The 19,076-nt window shown below is 38.8% G+C and overlaps 1 protein-coding gene across 2 annotated transcripts in view; it reads left to right on the top strand.

Annotated features, from left to right (window-relative positions):
• The window catches only part of VAV3 (vav guanine nucleotide exchange factor 3), a 173,102-nt gene that overhangs the window by 49,490 nt on the left and 104,536 nt on the right, over positions 1 to 19,076 (top strand). For both annotated transcript variants that reach the window (XM_080407185.1, XM_080407184.1), the window contains exons 3-5: positions 14,270 to 14,328; positions 15,190 to 15,255; positions 18,338 to 18,446. In XM_080407185.1, the coding sequence (XP_080263311.1) occupies positions 14,270 to 14,328; positions 15,190 to 15,255; positions 18,338 to 18,446 (234 nt within the window). The remainder of the gene's footprint in view (positions 1 to 14,269; positions 14,329 to 15,189; positions 15,256 to 18,337; positions 18,447 to 19,076) is intronic.

The raw sequence follows: 19,076 nt of genomic DNA, 5'->3' as shown, positions 1-19,076 counted from the left end.
CACATAGCCAGCGGAGCCTTGAGCTAGCAAGGCAGTGGTGAATCCTGTCAGAAGCCGTTTTTCCTTGCCTGCTCTGTTGGATGTTAATAAGTCACAGGAGGCTTCTGAAGATGGAGGTCATGTGGTGCATGTTCCAAGTGTCACAGCCAGTGGGAAACCTACAGAGTAACATCAGTAATCAAAAATCCACTGAAAAATTAAACGTGCAGTAGCCTGGCCTTTTTGTTACATATGTAACACTAAATTTTGACCGAGAACTAGACCTTCACCTTAATATAAATAGTTAACAATTTGTTGTAATGAAGGTCTGAAAAGCTTTTCTCCGTAGTCTGCAGTACAAGTGATACCAAAAAATACTGTATAAAAGTGGTTTTAAAGGTTTGTGTTTTTCTTGAACAGCAGTAATTAAAACTTTTAAAAACTTGAACTTCAGAACAAATGCTGTACCTTATACTGAGCTGATCCACATAGCACACAACAGATTTTGTGAGGTGTGCATGCTGTCAGTACCACAGCTACAGTAATGAACTAACAACACTAATACAGCTAACAAAGAGGATTCTTACGTTGATGTTTTTTGTTCCTTTTTTGTGGGAAACATGCAGCACCTTTCTTGGAGACAAATTACTGTTGAGGGAACTGAGACTTTATTCACATTTCGTATTTCGTTCGCTTTTCAGGTTTGGTTTCAGATTTCTTATCTTGCTTCCTAGTTTGAGATGACATCTTTGTCATCTCAAACCCCTTCAGAAGCTGACATTACTTTCCTAGAATGAGATTTCTCCTTTTCTTCCACTGCCTCACCCTCCCTCCTTCAACTTCTTTTCTTACATCTTTCTCCTGTTGACACCTCTCATCTTTCCCAAAACTTCTCTCGCTCCAAACTCTGTGACTTCGCAGCTGTCTGAAGATTGTTTCACACACCTGCCTCAGTTAAGCATTGCTTTATTTTTCTGTTTTTGATGCTGTCTCATCCCTGAAGCTACTATTTTTGGTATGAGTGCATCAAGGGGATTTCTGTGCTGTTGGAAATATCTGCAAGCAGTAAAGTTAGGGCTTGCCAAGTAAAAAGAGACGTATTGAAGGGGCACAATTTTAAGAACCATTATAGTTAGTGTAGGATAAAACTACAAGCACTAATGCTTAAGAGCTTCTTTGAAATTTTGGCAGTGAGATGGTTTCCATCACTTAGTTTAGTATTCATCAACTTGCATACATTTTAACTGATCTCTGTTTTGGATTTGAAGTTTGATATAAGAAATGGAGATGGTAGAGGTGTAACTTAAGGTAGATTGCTGCTGTCCCAACCAGTGCTTGTATGTGAAGCTTGTGAATTTTGTTGCCAATCTGAGGAGAGGTTTAGGTATTTAAAATTCTATGCCATGCTGCGCGCCCCCCCCCCCCCCCCCAACAGCTGACCCATGAAAATGTAACTTTCTACCACAAACATTGCCTTGCAATGAGACCATAATACAATATGAAAGATAAACCTTATGTGATACCAATATTGTATGTTAGATAAAATTGTATACAAGGTTGGTTGATTGCAATTTATTTTTGCCCAGTTTTATCTTCCCAAAATGACTTTGTGCGTTGACTGCAAAAGATGTGAGAGCCCATTATTGATAAAGCATGGCCTCTTCTGGTAGGTTATTCTTGTCTAGGACAAAGAATAGTTATCAGCATCACTCATGGTGTGTTATCTAGGTGCATCTACTTGTCTGCAGTTGATCTTGTGTTCCTTTCCTGTAAGGCTTCTGCTGAGATTGACTGTAGCGGGACTAAAGAAAACTCTGGATATTGTGTTTGGTTTGGACATACCATCTGAAATTGGACATACAGACTGAAATTCCCAGCTCAATTCATGTGAAGAGTTTCATTGGACTCTTATGTGCTACTAGTGTTTTTGTCATGAATAATTAGGACTGAAGTCGGCCTTACATGAAGTTTTATAACCTGTTACCTATGTGGGATGTGTTCAGTCCTATGCCCTTTCACAAATGTTTTTAAGCACAATTCCACACAATATATTTGGAAATGCCTATAAACCCTATAGAATATAAGAGAGGGATAATTCTATGCACTCATAAGAGGCAATATTAATGCCAGGAGTTACTGCCTCTCCTTTGCTCTGCTCTCTTTTGTCATGCTAGGGTACCTGTTGGTGTGGTGGCTGAGCTAGAAGTAAGCAGAAGAGCTAATCTACCCTTTAGAATAACATTTAAAAAAATCAGTGCCTCCTTCTCTCTCTGCATATCAGTTTTCTGATGTAATTTATGACACGACCTCACTAACAGTTGGGGTAGCACAGGTAAGACAGTAGCAAACTGAAGTGCAGGGCAGAAACAAATGGATGAAGAGCACAAGGCAGAGGACAGAAATTTGTGAAGTCAATAGTGCTGGTGAAATCCCAAGAGACACCTTAAATGTTAAATATAACTAAATGGCTAGTGATAGGTATCTGTGGCTTGCTCTTATTTATCACAGTATCTACATCTAAAACACATAATGTGATCCCTATCATGTAGTTGAAGAACTCAGAATCTTCTTTTAAAATCTCCAGACAAGTGGAAGCAAGTCGCTGTCTGAAGGACGTCTTATATGAGTCACATAATATTGTTAGATATATTCTAAAGCAATTCGATTCCTCTCTGTGATTTAGGTTTGGTGTTGTAGCTCTTAACATTGTTATTAACAGATGTGTTGGCTGCCATGCATCTTCAGATAGCGATACAACAGCAGTCTTCAAAAGAGTAATTAAAGCTTTTTTAAAATTTTAATTTCTTGTAAGAGAAATAGAGTGCCTGAACCCCCACAGTTGTATTAGAGCATCCACGAATACCATGAACCCCCTCACCGACCACCACTGCCCCCACAATGACAAGAAGAGGTGTAAAGCAAATCCTGTTTTCCTTAACTAGAGATGACATCATGTCCTAGAGCACAGAGTGCTTAAGATGTACCTCTGTTTTATACTTGGTGGGGAGAAGGACTCGGGGTGGGCCAGACTGGGGGTGTAAATTTTTTAAGAGATCTCATTCTAACTCTGTTTTTTAGTAATATGGGCATAACGCCTAATACAATGTTGTGCCTGGTACAGAGGTAAGGAGTTTTTGATCTTCTGCAATTATTCTCATGTTCAAATATTTTTGTTTTGCTTGTATTCAAATACTTGTAGGTTGTTTTACAATATTTATGTGGCTAGCTTGGGAAGAAACATTGACCTAAATAGATGTGCATTTTAGATAAAAATGAAAATGCAAAAATTAAGTAATTTCAAATGAGCTACATTTAAGTGTCTTGCTTGTCTGTCTTGTCTTCTAAATGATCTTTTAGATGCTAGCTCTTTGAGGTCTGGCTGGCTTAATTTTGTCATAGGCAGCATAAGGACAGCATCAGTGTCAGTGCAAAGGAGGGTATGATGTCAGACACAGATTAGCACAGGACTTGTGTTTTGTAGGTTATCACTGCTAACTACAAATATACTACAAACATTTAAAAACAGAAAGTGATCCTGCTTTCCTTTGGTTGTGCAGTTCTGCAGTGGTGTTTTGGAAGTGCAGTACTCTTTCTGGCGGGAAGATATATACATAGATAATAACAACGTGCAAGCTGCTGCATGTTCAAGGGAACAAAGTAAGAGAATAATTAAGTAGTAGCAAATAAAATTAGCAAGTTAGTTTCTCCTATTCATTTTTTAATTTTAAGTATAAGAATCCAGCTCAAGGAGAATTTTAGGTATAAACATAAGGAGGTTGTAAATTTCACTTTGTATTTTCTTTTCACTACAGTAAATGTAGCTGTTTGGTGGTTTATTTTTTTTTATTATTTTTTTAATTTAAATGAACATATGATTAGGGAAAAACCAAATCACTGGTCTTATCAGGTTTCTATAATATAATTTGATGGTATTGCCATTCCCATTGCAGAATATCTTCTCAAGTATGATGTTTTTATCCTGTATCAAAGATAACTTTTAAAATAAGAGTGGAAGACAGTGAAAGTGAGTTATGCCATCCTGTGTCTTTTTTTTTTGGTGGTGTTGAAGGTAAGTGCAATTCTTTTCCCATGGACTGAACCATTCCCTTGTCTCTGGATCTCTAGAGGATGAGGCTTGAAAGATAGCTTTGGGCTTTTGTAAACCACGGTGAGCGAGTTGAGGGGTAATCAAAGAGAACAGCTCACTTCCCTCTGCACAGCCCACTGTAGCAGGGGAAAAATTTTATTCTCACAGAGTAAGGAAACATACAGTATGTGCTTACCCTTATAAATATTCTTATCTTCAGTGATTGTGTACTGGAGTAAATTCAGTTCATGGTTCAAGTGTGACTTGGTACCATTCAGCAAAGCCATGGTCTAGTTGAATTTATATAGTCAATGGTTAAAGTAAATTCAGAAAAGGGAGAAGTGTGGCAGTGACTGGTTCACTCAAGACAGGAAGAGAAAGACCTTCCTCTGCTTTTAGCAGTGCAGAGGAAGAAAAGGTCCGTTGTGTAGCCTCCTCCAAACACGCTTCTTGCTAATACCGTGCTAAATAAAACGTGAAATAATGCAGTGGGAGTGAAGAAACCACGTCACTTAAACTCCAGGATGCATACCGAAAACAATATTTGAGATGCAATCAATAATGAATACGAAAGCAATCATTTCCTTCTAAAACATTTGTATGCTAATTTTAAACATCCAAGGTCAAGAAGATCCCAAACGTGTACATAGCGTACAAACTGGTCGTTGCAGTTTAGAGGATTTGCTTGTTCTTTTCAAACATGGGAGAAGAATCTTTTGAAGCCTGTTGAAGGCCAGGGGCAGAAGAAATGTAGCTTTGAAAAACACAAAGCATTGATCTATGTCCATTCCTATTTTATAAAAAAATACTGTTTGACGTCTTTAAGACCTCTGATAACTCACTGTTAGGTTATTAAAGATTTTAAAATGGATGGTTACATTTAGAAAAACAATTAAGAATGTATTAAAATGTGCTGTTTAAAATGCAGGGAAAAGCTGGTTTTTTCCTTGATTGGTTAGTGAGCCATATAAAATATGGTAAAAAAATTGTGGTATCATCAGTAAGAGTGTTTACAAAGTACTGAGAGCGAGCATTTGATCAAAGCTGAATACAGTTTGAAGACGCCATTTGGAAGCATAGGTTATCCTTACAAAGTTTTTTATGAAGGGAACTAGAATGATTTAACAGTAGCTAGGTTTTGCAGTACTGTCCCATATCCTTTTATGTTTCTTTGCCCTACGTGCAAAACCTGAAATGTAATAAATGCACCAGAAAGGACAAAATCCTATTTCATTCTTTGTCTTCTACAAGGATAATATGCTTCAAGGCAGTCTGCACTCATGCTATTAGCTGCAATGTTCAAGTGCTCTGTTTATATCATAGCAGTGCTTGAAGTAAGGTTGTCATTCTTTAAGCAACATCTTAAAAAAACCCAAAGCCCAAACCCAAACCCCTGAAGGCGTGGTGAGGGCTGGAAGGCATTTGTAGAACCCAAACCCCGAGCAGCAGACAGGAAGCTGCTGCTAAAACTCCCTTCCCCTGCGCGTGCGTTAGGGAGTCTCTCGGCCTTTTGGACAAAATGAACCAAGAGATTAACAAGGCACTGCTGCTTGTGGAATTTGGACTTTTTCAGTTCCTTCTAAGAGCAGAACTGTCTAGGGCATCTTTCATGCTTTTGGACTAGCCTCTTCACAGACCTAAAGTTTGAAAAAATGGGATTTTAAGCAGAGCTTTTGTTGAATGTGTGTATACACTGTGTCCATAATCAGATACTGTTTATTAAAGAGTTGGTCATTATAGTCCCAATAATATGGCATTGAGTTTTATGAATTCCTGGAGAGCATTAAGTTTTGCTTCTCCCTCTCTCCAGTAAGCAATGTTCAGGAGCTGTGTGTGCAGTCCTGTGTAGTAGGTCTGCCAGGCCTACTCTTCCAGTTCTGGAGTTTGTGTGATCGGAGGTATGTCTGCCTGTAAAAGGGACAAAATGTTAAAGATGTTCCGTGGGTGAAAGGGGTGGAGAAACGGTTTGGTTAGTGAGGGGTCCAACCTGCCCTTTGCTATTGCTGGAAACTACATTTATGCTTTTAACTACCGTCCTAGAGAAAACTTCTATAGATACTTCACATCTGTAATGTATACATATGATATTGAGTGTTGCTTGGCATAATTTAGAGATGTGAAAAGAAAACAACAACAGGACTCTTCAGTTTTGGATGTTTCTAACTTAACTGTCAGCTGTTTCATTTTTACTAAAAGGGGAAGATATGCCCAGCCTTAACCTGGCCTTTTGGACAACAGGTCATCTGTCCTTTTATGTCTTCCACAGTGTTTTTTTCAAAATTATGTTCTGTCTCTCTGGCTCTGCTTGCCTTCCTGGTGCCAAACTGCCTTCCTCCCTGCCTCACCTCTCCTTACAGGGCTTTGGAGAAAATGTTGCATCATTTCTAGTTGTTGATTGCCTAGGGCTTTTGAAGTGTCAGCAGTTTGCATCTCTGTAGGTAGCTTATCTACAAACAGAAAGAGGCAACATCCAGGAGGTTTTTTGTTTTGGCGCCTTTTTTTTTTCTTTTTCTTCTTTTTTTTTTTTTTTTTTAAGTCTGGAGAAAGACTTTCCTGCTACTTTATCGGTGAAGACACTGTGGAGACACCAGAGAAAATCGATTCAACATGAGACTTGCCGAGGGCAATGCATGTAGGGTATGGAGGTTTGCATGCCTGGAGCCAGCCAGGCTTCCCCCCCAGCTGCACAGCAGCACCTCTGAGGTCTCCTCCTGCAGCTGGGAGCTGGGGCTCAGTGTTCAGAGGAAACACGGATGACTGCCAAAACCAGCTTTTACAGCAGCCACGTTACCCCTGCTGCCTCTGCATAAAAGCATTTGGCACCTGGTTTCAAACTGTTTTTCGGAGTTGCTGTCAGGCTCCTGTCAGTCACAAAAAAACTTGGCTTTGGGTTGTGAATTTCTTTGCCATGGTTCCCTAGGACAGTGAGGGTATCTTCCTTGCTGCTGCTATGCCAGTGCTAAGCCTTGAAGAGAAAGAAGGATGGAGTAGTCCTCAGGTGTATTTCCTGAGGATTTAGTTCAGTGGAAATGGAAGAACAGACATGGATGACGAGGGATGCCATAATTGGGGTAGCTGAAAGTGATGTCAGTGAGGAAGGAAACAGGCAGCATCCTGCAGCTGGTGATTACCCTTCTGGAAAGTAAATTTACGACTTTCCCTTGGATTGCAGCTATTGGTGCTCTACATCTAAAGCTTGGATTTCATTATTTGAATGAGATGAAAATCGGTATTCAGCTATATGTCAAGCTTTGTGTAATCAAAACCAGGCTATTACATTTCTACCTGCTGGAGGCCTGTAGACTATAGTGTTCCTAAAGAAATGTCGTTGTGGGTGCCAAGGCTGTAAATTATCTTTCACGTTTGTTTCTGTATGACTTTGACACTTCAATGTATGCAATAGCAGCGTTTAGTAGAGGCATATTTGCATAGCTGGTATTTGAATGTTTTTCCGGTATGTTGGTTGTTTTTAAGGGCCAGAGGTGCCACTATGTGAAAAGAAGGGTTTGTTTTTAGGTCATCTCTTCTCTCCCTCCCTTCTTTCCTTTATAATGAGTTTTCATTCATTTTGTCTTTTTTGAAAAGCCCTCATCCTTTCTCCTTCCCCTAGAGGCTTGTGGTTTGATTAAAACTGACCTGAACCAACACAGGGTACGAATGCGATACCAGAACAAGGCAGATAGAGATAAAACGTTCCATTTAACTTACTAACACCCTTTACTTGGAATACAGTGTTCATTAGATCAGTAGCTGTCAGCCAAGTTAAATGTAAATGTAAGTTCCTAGAGGTCCTTTAGTTCAAAAGTTAATGATGGATTACATTAAAATATTAAGATATGTTCCCCCCTTCCCCCTCTTCTGTGCCAAATGAAGTATTGATCCAGGGTTGTCTGGGGCCTTGGTAAACTGCAGAGTAGGAAACGATCAACCTTCTTTCTTAATATAGGTCATTTGACAATATATTTATGTATAGCAATTCCATCTTATCTGAGTGACAGACGTGAAATCATGATTTTTCTTTTCTCTCCATGCCCCTTCCCCCCGCCCCCGCTTCCCCATTTTGATGTATGAGTGAAAACAGCTTAATGAAAACTCACTCAGCTTGTGGGCATGAGTAGCAGTTCTGGCTTTAAAGCATCGGGGATATGACATATTTGGAATTGGCCTCTTAAGAGCCTTACCCCAGTGATGCAGTGTGTATGTCTTTGTTTTCTCTAGGAACATGGGATTTCTCTTTGCATTAGCTTTTTGTTTTTCATAATCTTCCCAGAGCTCTGGGGCAGTGTATGTATATATCCAGAAAATTAATATGTGCACATACATATCTTAAGACTCCCTGCCTTAATTGGAGTCTTTAAAAGATTCTAGGGTTAATTTCTCGAACTAAATTAAACCCTTTGATATTTGTCATATCAAACCAAATATGCTCTTATTTCAATCAAAGTTTTCAGGTTATGAACTGAAGAAAAACACAGAAAACGTAATGTAGCCTTGATAAGTAGTCTAAAGTATGTGTAATAATTTCATATTCATGGTTGTCTAGCTGATAAATATTGCTTGGAAACCAGTTGGAAGCTCATGTAGAATGGAGTGTAGTATTTCTCTTGTATAACATCCTGTATTAAATGAGCAAATGCCACTTTTGCCAATGGAAATTTGACTCTCCTTGAGACAGATGTTTAAAGGCATTGATTCTTGAAATGGCAATGATTAATTATACTGGTACTACGTGTAAAAGGAAAGGATGCGAAGATTCTGTCATGCATGCGGAGAAAAACATCCTTCTTTCTGAATAAAAAAAAAATACAGGTATGCTTGCTTCTCTGAGAAAGCAAAGGAAACTACAGAGCTGCTATTTGAGATGGTGGTACCTAAACCAGTCTTATACAGCAATCAGGCTCTCTTAATGCATAGACCTTAGCTTGAGAGTAGTTACAACTACATATAAAACAGGTTTTATTATTTTTATATACTATTTACACTGCTATACTTCTCTATAACTGAAAGTCAGCCAGCCAACTGGAGCTATTTCAGTCCGTTGAAAAGGGAGCATGTTAGACTTGTAATTAGAGATCTAAAGTTTACTTGAACATTAGAGTGCTTGGGATAACTCTTCCTACCCAGGGACTGGAATGGAGACAGAACGTAGCCAAGGAGCTTATCAACTCTCTGAAGGATTAATTTTCCTTTATAATTTCCACCCTCCTCCTCCCCCCCCCCCCCCCCCCCCCCCCCCCAATTTGATCAAGTAAAAGACCTGTTTGAGAAGAAACCCATGTGCAGGCATCAAAAAGTAGCATGTCAGAAGGTAGGTTGGTATTGGAAATATTTTTCATTGGCAAATAACATGCTTTATGTTATACTAATCTGTTTCTATGTATCTGCTAAATAAATTCACTTGAAGGGAGGGAGTAAAGCTAAGTTTTTAACAAAATACAATGCTCAAATACTAAGCTAGATGCCCAGATTTTGGAAAAAAAAACTTTAGATGTAACATGATTGTGAATTCTTGGTGACTTTTACTGTGTGTTGGAAAAACATCCTATTTAACTGCATACATGCAAATAACTGCTTTGAAGATCTAACCCACAAATGAATCTTTCTAGGTTTTATTGGCATAAACTGTGAAACTGTTGCCATCAACATTTGTTGATCACTTCATATTTTCAGTTTAGATAAACATCAGAAAAATAAATATGGGCCTAGTCCTGACGGCAGCTGTTAAAAGCGAGGAAATGTTGCTTGTTCAGGGAGACCGTGAGTTGCAAAATGATTTACTCCCGTTTCTCCTAAAAGTGGAAAAGTACTTTTAAAATGTGCTTTGTCTGCTCGTGAACTGCATGGGTTTTAAGTTCTTTTTTAGGAAACAAGATTAGAAAGTGACCCCCAAAATACTTAATAAATAAGGCACATTTTAAACTCAGACACACCACTGCTATGGAAAGAAGTAAAACAGTCCCTCTAGTGTTCTGCTGCTGTAAGTATGCATAGGAATATCTGATGTAATTTACTGAGGAGTATGGCTGCAGGAAATTACAAAATAACATTTCTGCAAGGGATATGAAAGGGCTTACATAAACTGGAGAGTTTGACCTACATCAGTAAGTCAAGAGAAACAGTAATAAATACCAAGGAAAAAAAATATCTGCTGTTAGAGTAATTAGTGAAGTAAAAAGTTAGTATAGTGTGAAACCGTTGCTCTTGCCAGCTGCGCCCGAAACATGAATGAGAGCAGAACCATGCACTGGGGCATGGGCTGAGGTGCACTTCCTCTTGCAGGGCCGTACATTTGAATCTCATGTCATATTTTGCATAAACTGGCTATATATTGAAAAACAAACTTGGATGTTCACATCTTGTTGAAGAGAGGGTGGCTTTGATGTGACTTCTAAAGACTTGCTTAACCTCTGTCTGACTGCCTTAGTCAGTGCAAAGGAGCTCTATTGAGGCGGGTGCAGGTGGGGCTTCCTTTTATGCCTGAAAGTCTCTTGCCAACGTCTTCCAATTTCAGGTTCATTGCAGCAACGTCGTAGCTACTGAGTTTTCCAGTGTGAAGGCATGTAGTCATTGCAGGATGTTTTGGAATAGAAATGTTTTTTTTTCATGTGTCACAGTTAGCTAGCACATATATACGAATCTTTACTCATTACCTAGTTTTCATTGCCTGTTCCTGGTAACAGCATGTGTGCAAAAGCCCCGCACTGCAACCCTTTGTACATCTGTTTGTTGCAGAGCAGTGCCAGCCACGGAAGTTCTCTTGTTCTGGATTTCGCACAAGCAAGGAGCACTGCTTCTGCACTTAAGCTAAGAACTAGTTTTTGCCTCATTCAAAGGTACAGGAGCATCTGTGCGAGTCCTTGCTGTGGAAGAGAACTAAGCAATCATTTAGGGTTAAAAGGGTAAAAGAGATTAAAGCTCTGCTGAAAGGAAGAGAGCAAGACAAAAAAAGCACGTGGAAAGCATTAAATAGCAATGTTATGGACTTTAATGCGTATGGTGCACTGTAATTTTGGAGTTCAGAATTGCACTATATTATAGCTTCTCTCGTGTCAGCTGTACAGGGCTTCAAACCAGCACTGCTCTGAAAAACTCCCGAGTCCGTCAGTTTGTTAAAAGTGAGACACTTTGCTGGGTTTAGCTTGATTGTTTTGATGAATGTCTATTGAATCTCTGATTGTTTTCTGACAACTCATCCCATATGTAACTGTGACTTTCCCCGTGGACCTAGAAATTCAGGAACTCTTAAGAGTTCATGTAGTGGCTCAGAACCAAAGAAGTGAAATTTCACATGGAGGGAGAATCTTTGCCCCACTTCGTGTTGGAGCAAATACATTTACATGTATGTGATGCTGAAATTGTGTGTTGACCAGAAGGGATAGTTTCACATATGATTACTTGTGTAAGTATTCCTGACATTTTCTCAGAATTCGTTAAGGAAACCACAACAGCAAGAAAAAGACACCTCAGTATAAACCATTCTGTTTCTTGACAGATCACTGTTTTAAGCTGTGCTTTAATAGGCATGCTCAATGGGCAAGCATTACCTTTTATTTTGTGGAAGTTATATTTGTTTTCAGTTATGTGTTTTACTCTTAAATATTGAGGTGGTTATTTGCCTTAAGTTGTTAATTGCTTTGTTTTGAAATAGAAGAATAGTGATCTTTGCCCACCCATTACCCTTCCCCTTTCATGATGCCAGGGTGACCACATACTTCTGGAGAAGGCATTGTGTCTCTGAGATACTGACAGCTGCTGTGATGATTGCCATTTTCTTCTTATCCAGAATGTAGTTTCTGATAAAAATCTGCACATTAGCTTCTGAGCATGTTGGTTTGCTCTTCCTGCAGTGCCAGACCTTCTCCAGTCTAAGAGCAGTAGTTTTTAGTAGCTTTCTGTTGTCTCTAGCTGTATAGTTCCTTTCTCTCTCCTTTTCTCTGTGTGCATGTTCTTGAACAGTCTTCTGGCTTCCTCAGTGTGTGGAGGTTTTTCTTTCTCCACTCCTCCCCCCTGAAGGTTTCACATCAGTTCCTGAAAAAGTTTTTCTATTCCTCTTAATTAGTAATTCTTGCTTTTGTTTGTGTTAGTGTTGATAGCTGTAAAATGTCACCTGGTGGAACATTTTAGGAGTAACATTTGCTAGTTGTCTTCCTAAAATTCATAGTTTTTTGTTGTACAGATTTTTTTTGTGTTATCTTGAAGCAACCATAATTTGCTGTGAAGAGTAAGCCATACTTCTACTGGGTTTGATTATGCTAGATAAGTGAGAATCCTTCTAAGGAAAAGGGTTTGTGTGGGTGGAATAGTTTGCAAAAGGTTTTCTGTGTACTGGAAAATAACATGTTGAAACAAGAAAGGGATATTTCGTTCATGAGAATTGCCCCTCTCTGGTTTGAAAATCATTAAACCTTCTTTGCTGTGATTTTGCCAATCACTGTACACCCATGTGTCACGACAGATCATTTTCCCAGCTACTGTATTTTCAGTTAACTTCCCATGGTGTCTTGCCTCATGCAGTTTAGCAGCCCTTGCAGTCTTGCACTGGGATTCTCACAGGTGTGCAGATGCAGGTTCTTGTATGATACAGAAACCAGAACTCACCTGCGACAGCAAGACTTCTTAAAGGAGTCTTTTTTTTTCCCCTTTTTTGCCTTTTGACTAATGTGAAATAGTTTTTATTAACTTACTGTTTATTCAATCAATTTTTATTCAAAACTTCCAAAACTTATTCTAGGCTGTATTACAGTTCTCCTATTCATAGGGGAATGTATGTGCCCATACCTTTGATTATATTCCTAGCATATTTATCTGATTTTATTATTCTTCGACATTTCTGTAAGGCAAAACCAGATTTTCTGTGACATAAATTTTCACAGCAGCTTAAATGAACCCCAAATGTTCCTTTCACAGGAGTAGTATAACTTTAGTTCGTTCTGAGTTTTGCTTGCCTGCATATGAGACCTGAATCACTTTTGGAGGCTTTGTAACTTCAGTTTAAGCTCTGTAGTTGGTGACTATTCTCTGTGGTTTTTACTTTGTCATTCTCCTGCGTAAATATGTCAGTGTCATTCCTTTGAGAGATGTACTTTTAGCTGTGTGTTTTATGGTCTGGTTAGTCTTGTAATTAAACTTCAAGAATAAACAGTTTTAATTGTAGAGATTAGTAATTCTACATTCCATTGGCATTTGGGAATATACTGAATTTTGATACTACCGATTAAAAACCTCCTTTGGAGATTTCAGTTTGGCTTAATACGGATTTTAAGCTGCAAAGACCCAGCGTGAAACTTTTGGGAAGTTCAGGGGAGCCTTGGCATCGGAAGTATGGAAATTCAGATGGTGTAATTTTGTCTCTCCCCGCGGCCCCCCCCCCCCCCCCCCCCCAGCAAGTAAGGCTTGCCAATCTGATAGTGCTCAAAATAAGAGAAAATACTTGTGACAGAGGGGACATGCTAGGCAGAGTACAAACTGGTCTTGGATTATTACAGCTGACAGCAAAATAACTCCATCTCTGTGACTGTATGTACATGTGTTCTGCCCTCCCTAATGTTCTCCCTCTCCTGTTGCGTAACCATGAGCACTTACAGAAGGTATTTTCTTAGAATGAGATCTTCCAGACTGCTACTAGCTTCTGAAGATAAGCAAAGCTTATGGGCTCAAATGTACAGCATCTTAACTGTTGCCTACCAAGAGATTACTTCTCCTTTGCGAGGCAGCCCTGAAGAGGAAGGTGGCTCTCTGCTGATTTGGCATTTGGCTCCCTCCTCTGGCCAGTGTTAGGAAAAGCTCAAAATTAATACTTTCATATTTTCTTTCTGGAGCTCCAATAATAATAATAATAAAAAAGTCCTCAGAGCAGTCTGTAAGATAAAATTTGATCCCAGTTGCAAATTGATTGTCTAATTTTTGACATACATGATCTGGTTTTAAATCCACTTAAATTGGCTTTTACTTGTGCTAAAACTTGTAAATGCGAGATTTCCCTTCGCCTCTCTTTGCGCTCCCGTCATATTCCCCAGTTCAAAAGCACTAAACACCAGCTCCTGGGAAATCTGTGGAAGTTCAACGCACTCAGTGTTTGGCACAGCCAGTTTGGCACAGTCTATATAATTCCATGTGAGATAACTTTTCTGATAATTAAGCAATCGAGAACAAAATATTTTATTGCTTCTGTTCTACAACTAATCATGGTTCTTTCTTTTCCAGGTGATAGAAACGCTTTCAAAACTTTCTCGTACTCCTATTGCATTAGGCACAGGAATAAGGTATGTTATTGCTCTAGTAAGTAGTGGGAACAATGCTTTTTGCATGATGCTCCTTGGAAAAGTTGTTACAGACAGTATAGGCAGTGTCCCCTGGTTATAAACCAGATTGCCCAGTGGACAGCTAACCAAGGCTATGCACCTTTGAGGAGCTCTGAAAGGTATTTTCTACCTCTGGCATGCTTACTGAAGTGCCTGAACTGCCTTTACTTCTTGTGCTGAAACACAAGGTGAACAAATGAGCAGTTAGTATTTCAGAACTTGTGTGATAGTTGTGACACATGGATTGTAAGTCAGGCTAATGCAGTACTGATCTATGTAAAGACAAATGGGTTTTCTTTTCTCCATTCTAAAATTCAGCAAAACTGCCAAGTTTGTGAGATTCTCATTTTCCAAAAGAAACCAGAAGACCCCAACCAAACCAAACCTAACCTCAGAAACTGTAATTGTGGACTGTGAAAGCAGGTGAAAGATTTCATGTTTTTGTGTTTTCCATCTTTTTGAATGGTTTGATTACCATAAATGAATGGAGGATGCTTTTAAAACATAGACAAAATACCCTAACCAGTCCTGTAAACCATGTCTTGTGCTAAAGAGAGGAGTTAATATTCTCAGCTGAAAAAATGTCAATGATGTGTATTCGTGGTGATTTATAACAGCTCCATCTAGTAGGGTTTTTTATTATATTAAGTATCAATTCATATACAGAATTCAAAATACACAGATATTGGTCCTCAGAGAAAGTGGGGAAAATACAAATATATTAACATACAGTAATCTGTGTGAGAATTTTAGAAACAGAACAAAACCTCACTGTGATTAGACTAGTGCTGTCTATAATTCATGCTATTTTTCTTTCCACAGGCCCTTCCCTACAGAAGAAAGTGTTGATGATGAAGATGTTTACAAAGGTCTTCCTGATTTAATAGAGTATGTTGTAAATCCATAGTTAAATTAAAGATTTTGGCTTTCAGTTGCATGCTATTATTTATATGTTATGCAACACATACTTTTTATGAGAATTGGATATTTATTTGATTCTAAAAGATTTTGTTAGCCATTGTGCTGACCAGGAAGAATTAATAATGAAAGCTTATCTGAATGATTGTAATACATTCGTATATGTAAGGAAGCATGTTTCATAGAAGGTGTTGGTAGCAAAGTAAATAATGAATGAGTTTTTAAATTATTTGCCTGTACCATGAGAATGCTTTCATAGAATTACCATACTAGTTGTAAGGGACCCAAGGAAATAGTCTTGAACTTGAAAAGAAAATACACTTTGGATCATAATTCAAGTGAGTCATTTCCCTGAAGTCAATGAAATTCTTCATATGGAATGCCTTTACCTCTCTGTGTCAGTGTTTGTGGGATGATTAATTATTGGCAGTTTTCACTTCAGCTTTGAGGTACGAGTAAGATATACATGAATGTACTGTATAGTATTGAACGGTAGACTGCAGCTTTATTTTGCAGACTGGTGAGTTAAATTTATCCGGGCATAAAAAATTTCCAGGAAGAACTACTCTTGTATGCTGTGGCTAGGATCTCTCAGGACCCATTGGGAATCACGCTGAGTAAGAGCTAGGATCAGAGCTCACTGTCCCAAAGTTTACCAGTGCTTACCTCACTAGTGCTCATCTGGCTCTGTCTTGGCTCTGGCCGTGTTGTATGTCGCTTGCTGCAATGTGGTGAGGTAGCTGCCGTTCACATGGTGGATTTGTTTCTTTACTGCCTGTAAGGAGGGGAAACCCTACCATGGCTGGTGCTGCTCAGTTTATCACCTTCCCTGCAAAGCTCATCCTTGTCTTCTGCAGCTGACTGGCTGTCTCGTAGATAGCTGGTTTTCACTCTGTGTAGCTGCATGTGCAGAAGGTAGGAGTTGCAGACACCTCTGACACCCAAGTGCACTAGAGGTGATGTCCTCATCTCATAGATGTGGTGGGATTAGCATTGTTTGAAAATATTTCTATCATCAGTTCTTGAACAGGTATACAGATTCAGTACTGGGAGACAGTCCTTGATGTAAAAAAAAAAAAAAAAATTAACAAATCATACTAAAGAAATTGAGATTCGTAGCTCTTCTTTTGCATCAAAATACAAATGTTATTCACTGGAATTTGATAGTTACATGTCTCAATTGTGGAGGAAGCAATTAAAGAAGTACTCTTTGTAAGAAAAGAAAGTGCTAGTGAATGAAGCAGATGGCCCACATATTTTAGTTTCTTTTAATTAGTAAGTGTATTTGACTAAAATTAATTTAATTGTCCTTGAATTTAAACGGTGTCTAAAGAATTTAGAATGAATTTAAGGCTTTCTGTCAGAAAGAGCTGCAGTAGTTAAATGTTTCTATCCTTACTCTGCCTTTTTGTTCCCTGGAGCGTAGGTGGTCAAATGAAGTGTATCTGCTGCACCTGACACAGCTGCCAGCATTTAATGTAAAATGTGAACACACCATCATCACTGGTGCAAGCTGAAATGTTAGACTAACCTGGAGCACCTGAGTTTTCTAGCTCTCCTGGGGCATGGTATCTGGAAAAGGAAGGGATGTGAGGAATTTCTGTTGAATTTTATGTTGAATCCCCTAATACATTTTTTTAATCATTCCATCTACTGAAACTTCCAATTCTTCCTTATTTTATCCTTCTGATGTTCTCAATTAAAAAACCAAACCAAAACAAAAAAACAAACCAACAAAAACCAGCCAAACAAAAAAACCTCAAAACCCCAGTAAACTAAACACAAAAACCCAAACCCACCAACCAAAATAACCCCACATGAAAACCAAACCAACAAAACAACCCAAACAAACAAACAAGACTATATTTTATGAGAAATTAAAAATACATTGGCTTTTGTATATAGTCCTGATTATAGTCATAGTGATTTTGTCTGGCATTTCCAAGTAGTCCAGGTGACAGCTGAGTTGTAGCAATTCTCATTCATTCTGATTCCTTTGAAATGATTAGTCTCTGCCCATAGAGCTTCTGATGTCCTGTTCTTGAGTACTGACAATTCACTTACAGGAACGGCTGCCCTTCCTAGTTCTAGTGGACTGATCCTCAATTTTTCACTCTGAAGGACTTCCAGTAGTAGTAATCTCAAAATTATCTAAATAAAAAGAAGTTGTCTTCCAATAGTAATCTCAAAATTATCAGCACATCTCATCAAGTTTCTGTATTACGATGACCAGACTACTTTCAGTATCTTTTAGAGTCCTTTTGGAGACCTACCCTAAGAAATGTGGGTGAAAGAGACAATTACAGGCTTGCTATGGTCCTAGTGCAAAGCAGGCAAAACTCCAGCAGGACTGGCTAACGAAGTTGAATTAGCTGTGGGTAGAGTTGAGCATTGACTTCATGCTGAGGTATTCCTGTACTCTAGGGTGTAGGAGGACACTTCTTGTGCATACACTGTTTTGTTGAGCTGTCTGACTTTCAGTTTGAAAGGTTGCTATTTTCATTTTGGGGTAGCTGAAGGTTGCCACGAGGTGATCAAGATGCTGGCTTACGGTGTAGGTGTACGGAGTCTCAGCTGCTGGCTCTGCAGCCTTTCATGTATTTTACCCAGAAACTCCTTTCTTTAGGCAGGAAGCAGACCTGTAGCAGTGTCTCACGTACGGGTGCAGTGGAAGGCCAGACAGTGAGGAGGGGCATCTCCCTTTCACTGGATGTGGTGGGGAAAGGGATGAAGGGAGCAGCTGGGCAGCTCCTTGTGACCCAGCTGGCCTGACAAGCTGCTTTTGGTGCCTGATTTTGATCCTGTGTGGTTGTAAATTCATGCAGTCTTCAGTGTTGTGTTGATTTTGTACAACTGTATTTTAAATGCATTGGGGAAAGAAAATTAATGGACTTAATTTCCCTTAATGAGTTCTTTTCATTAGATAGTTCTAATAATTAGTCCGTTTGTTTACTGTAGAAATGTTTTCCTATGAGGAGTGGTCCCACATCAGCAGAGCTGATGGCAATTTGCCTGTTCTGCACAGCTTTTTTAAATTGTGTTTTCCTTTCAGTGAAACTGGTGTTGATGAAGATGAGGAGTTGTATGATTGTGTCTACGGAGAAGATGAAGGTGGGGAGGTTTATGAAGACCTAATGAAAGATGACGCAGCACAGCAACCTGTATGTTTTCCAATTTCTAGCTATTTTCAAACAATACTAGTTCTATTTTTGAAAGTTAATAGTTGTGAAATTATATCTTTATAGCTAGTTTCGCTGAAACTTCACTCGTGCTCAGTTGCGTCTGGACCTGTCATGTACAGTGCGTTATTTCCCGTGTAAGACTTTGCAGGTTGTTTTGGCAAGGGGTCAAACACTAACTATGGTAATTTTTAAAAGAAATGTAATTTTGAAATGAAATGCAATAGTTACCAATTTTGTTAAGTTTCCCAGTTATGAATAGTAAAATTTATCGGCTATTTTAAGAGCAATTAAGTTAACTGCTTACTTCTAACTGTCCTGCTTCCAAAATGGAGTTATGCTTTTGTGAAATGCTGTTGTTTCAGCCATAATTTGGACAACTAATTTGACAAAGACAACTGATAAAATTGTTTCATACCAATGAAATTCCTGCTTATTCAATAATGTAGTTTTTGTTGATTGTTAGGTTGTTCTTACTGAGAATAGGATAAGTAGCTTATTTACTTTATCATATAAAGGTACCGTGGTCACTTTTCAAAACTGGCTTGAAAAACCCCTAAACTTAGGCAATAAAATTTGCCTGCGAATTGGGAGAAGCCTTAATGTATATGT

Source organism: Falco punctatus (assembly GCF_963210335.1).
Source record: "Falco punctatus genome assembly, chromosome: 11".
Taxonomy (NCBI): domain Eukaryota; kingdom Metazoa; phylum Chordata; class Aves; order Falconiformes; family Falconidae; genus Falco; species Falco punctatus.
This window is presented reverse-complemented; position numbering and strand designations above follow the sequence as displayed.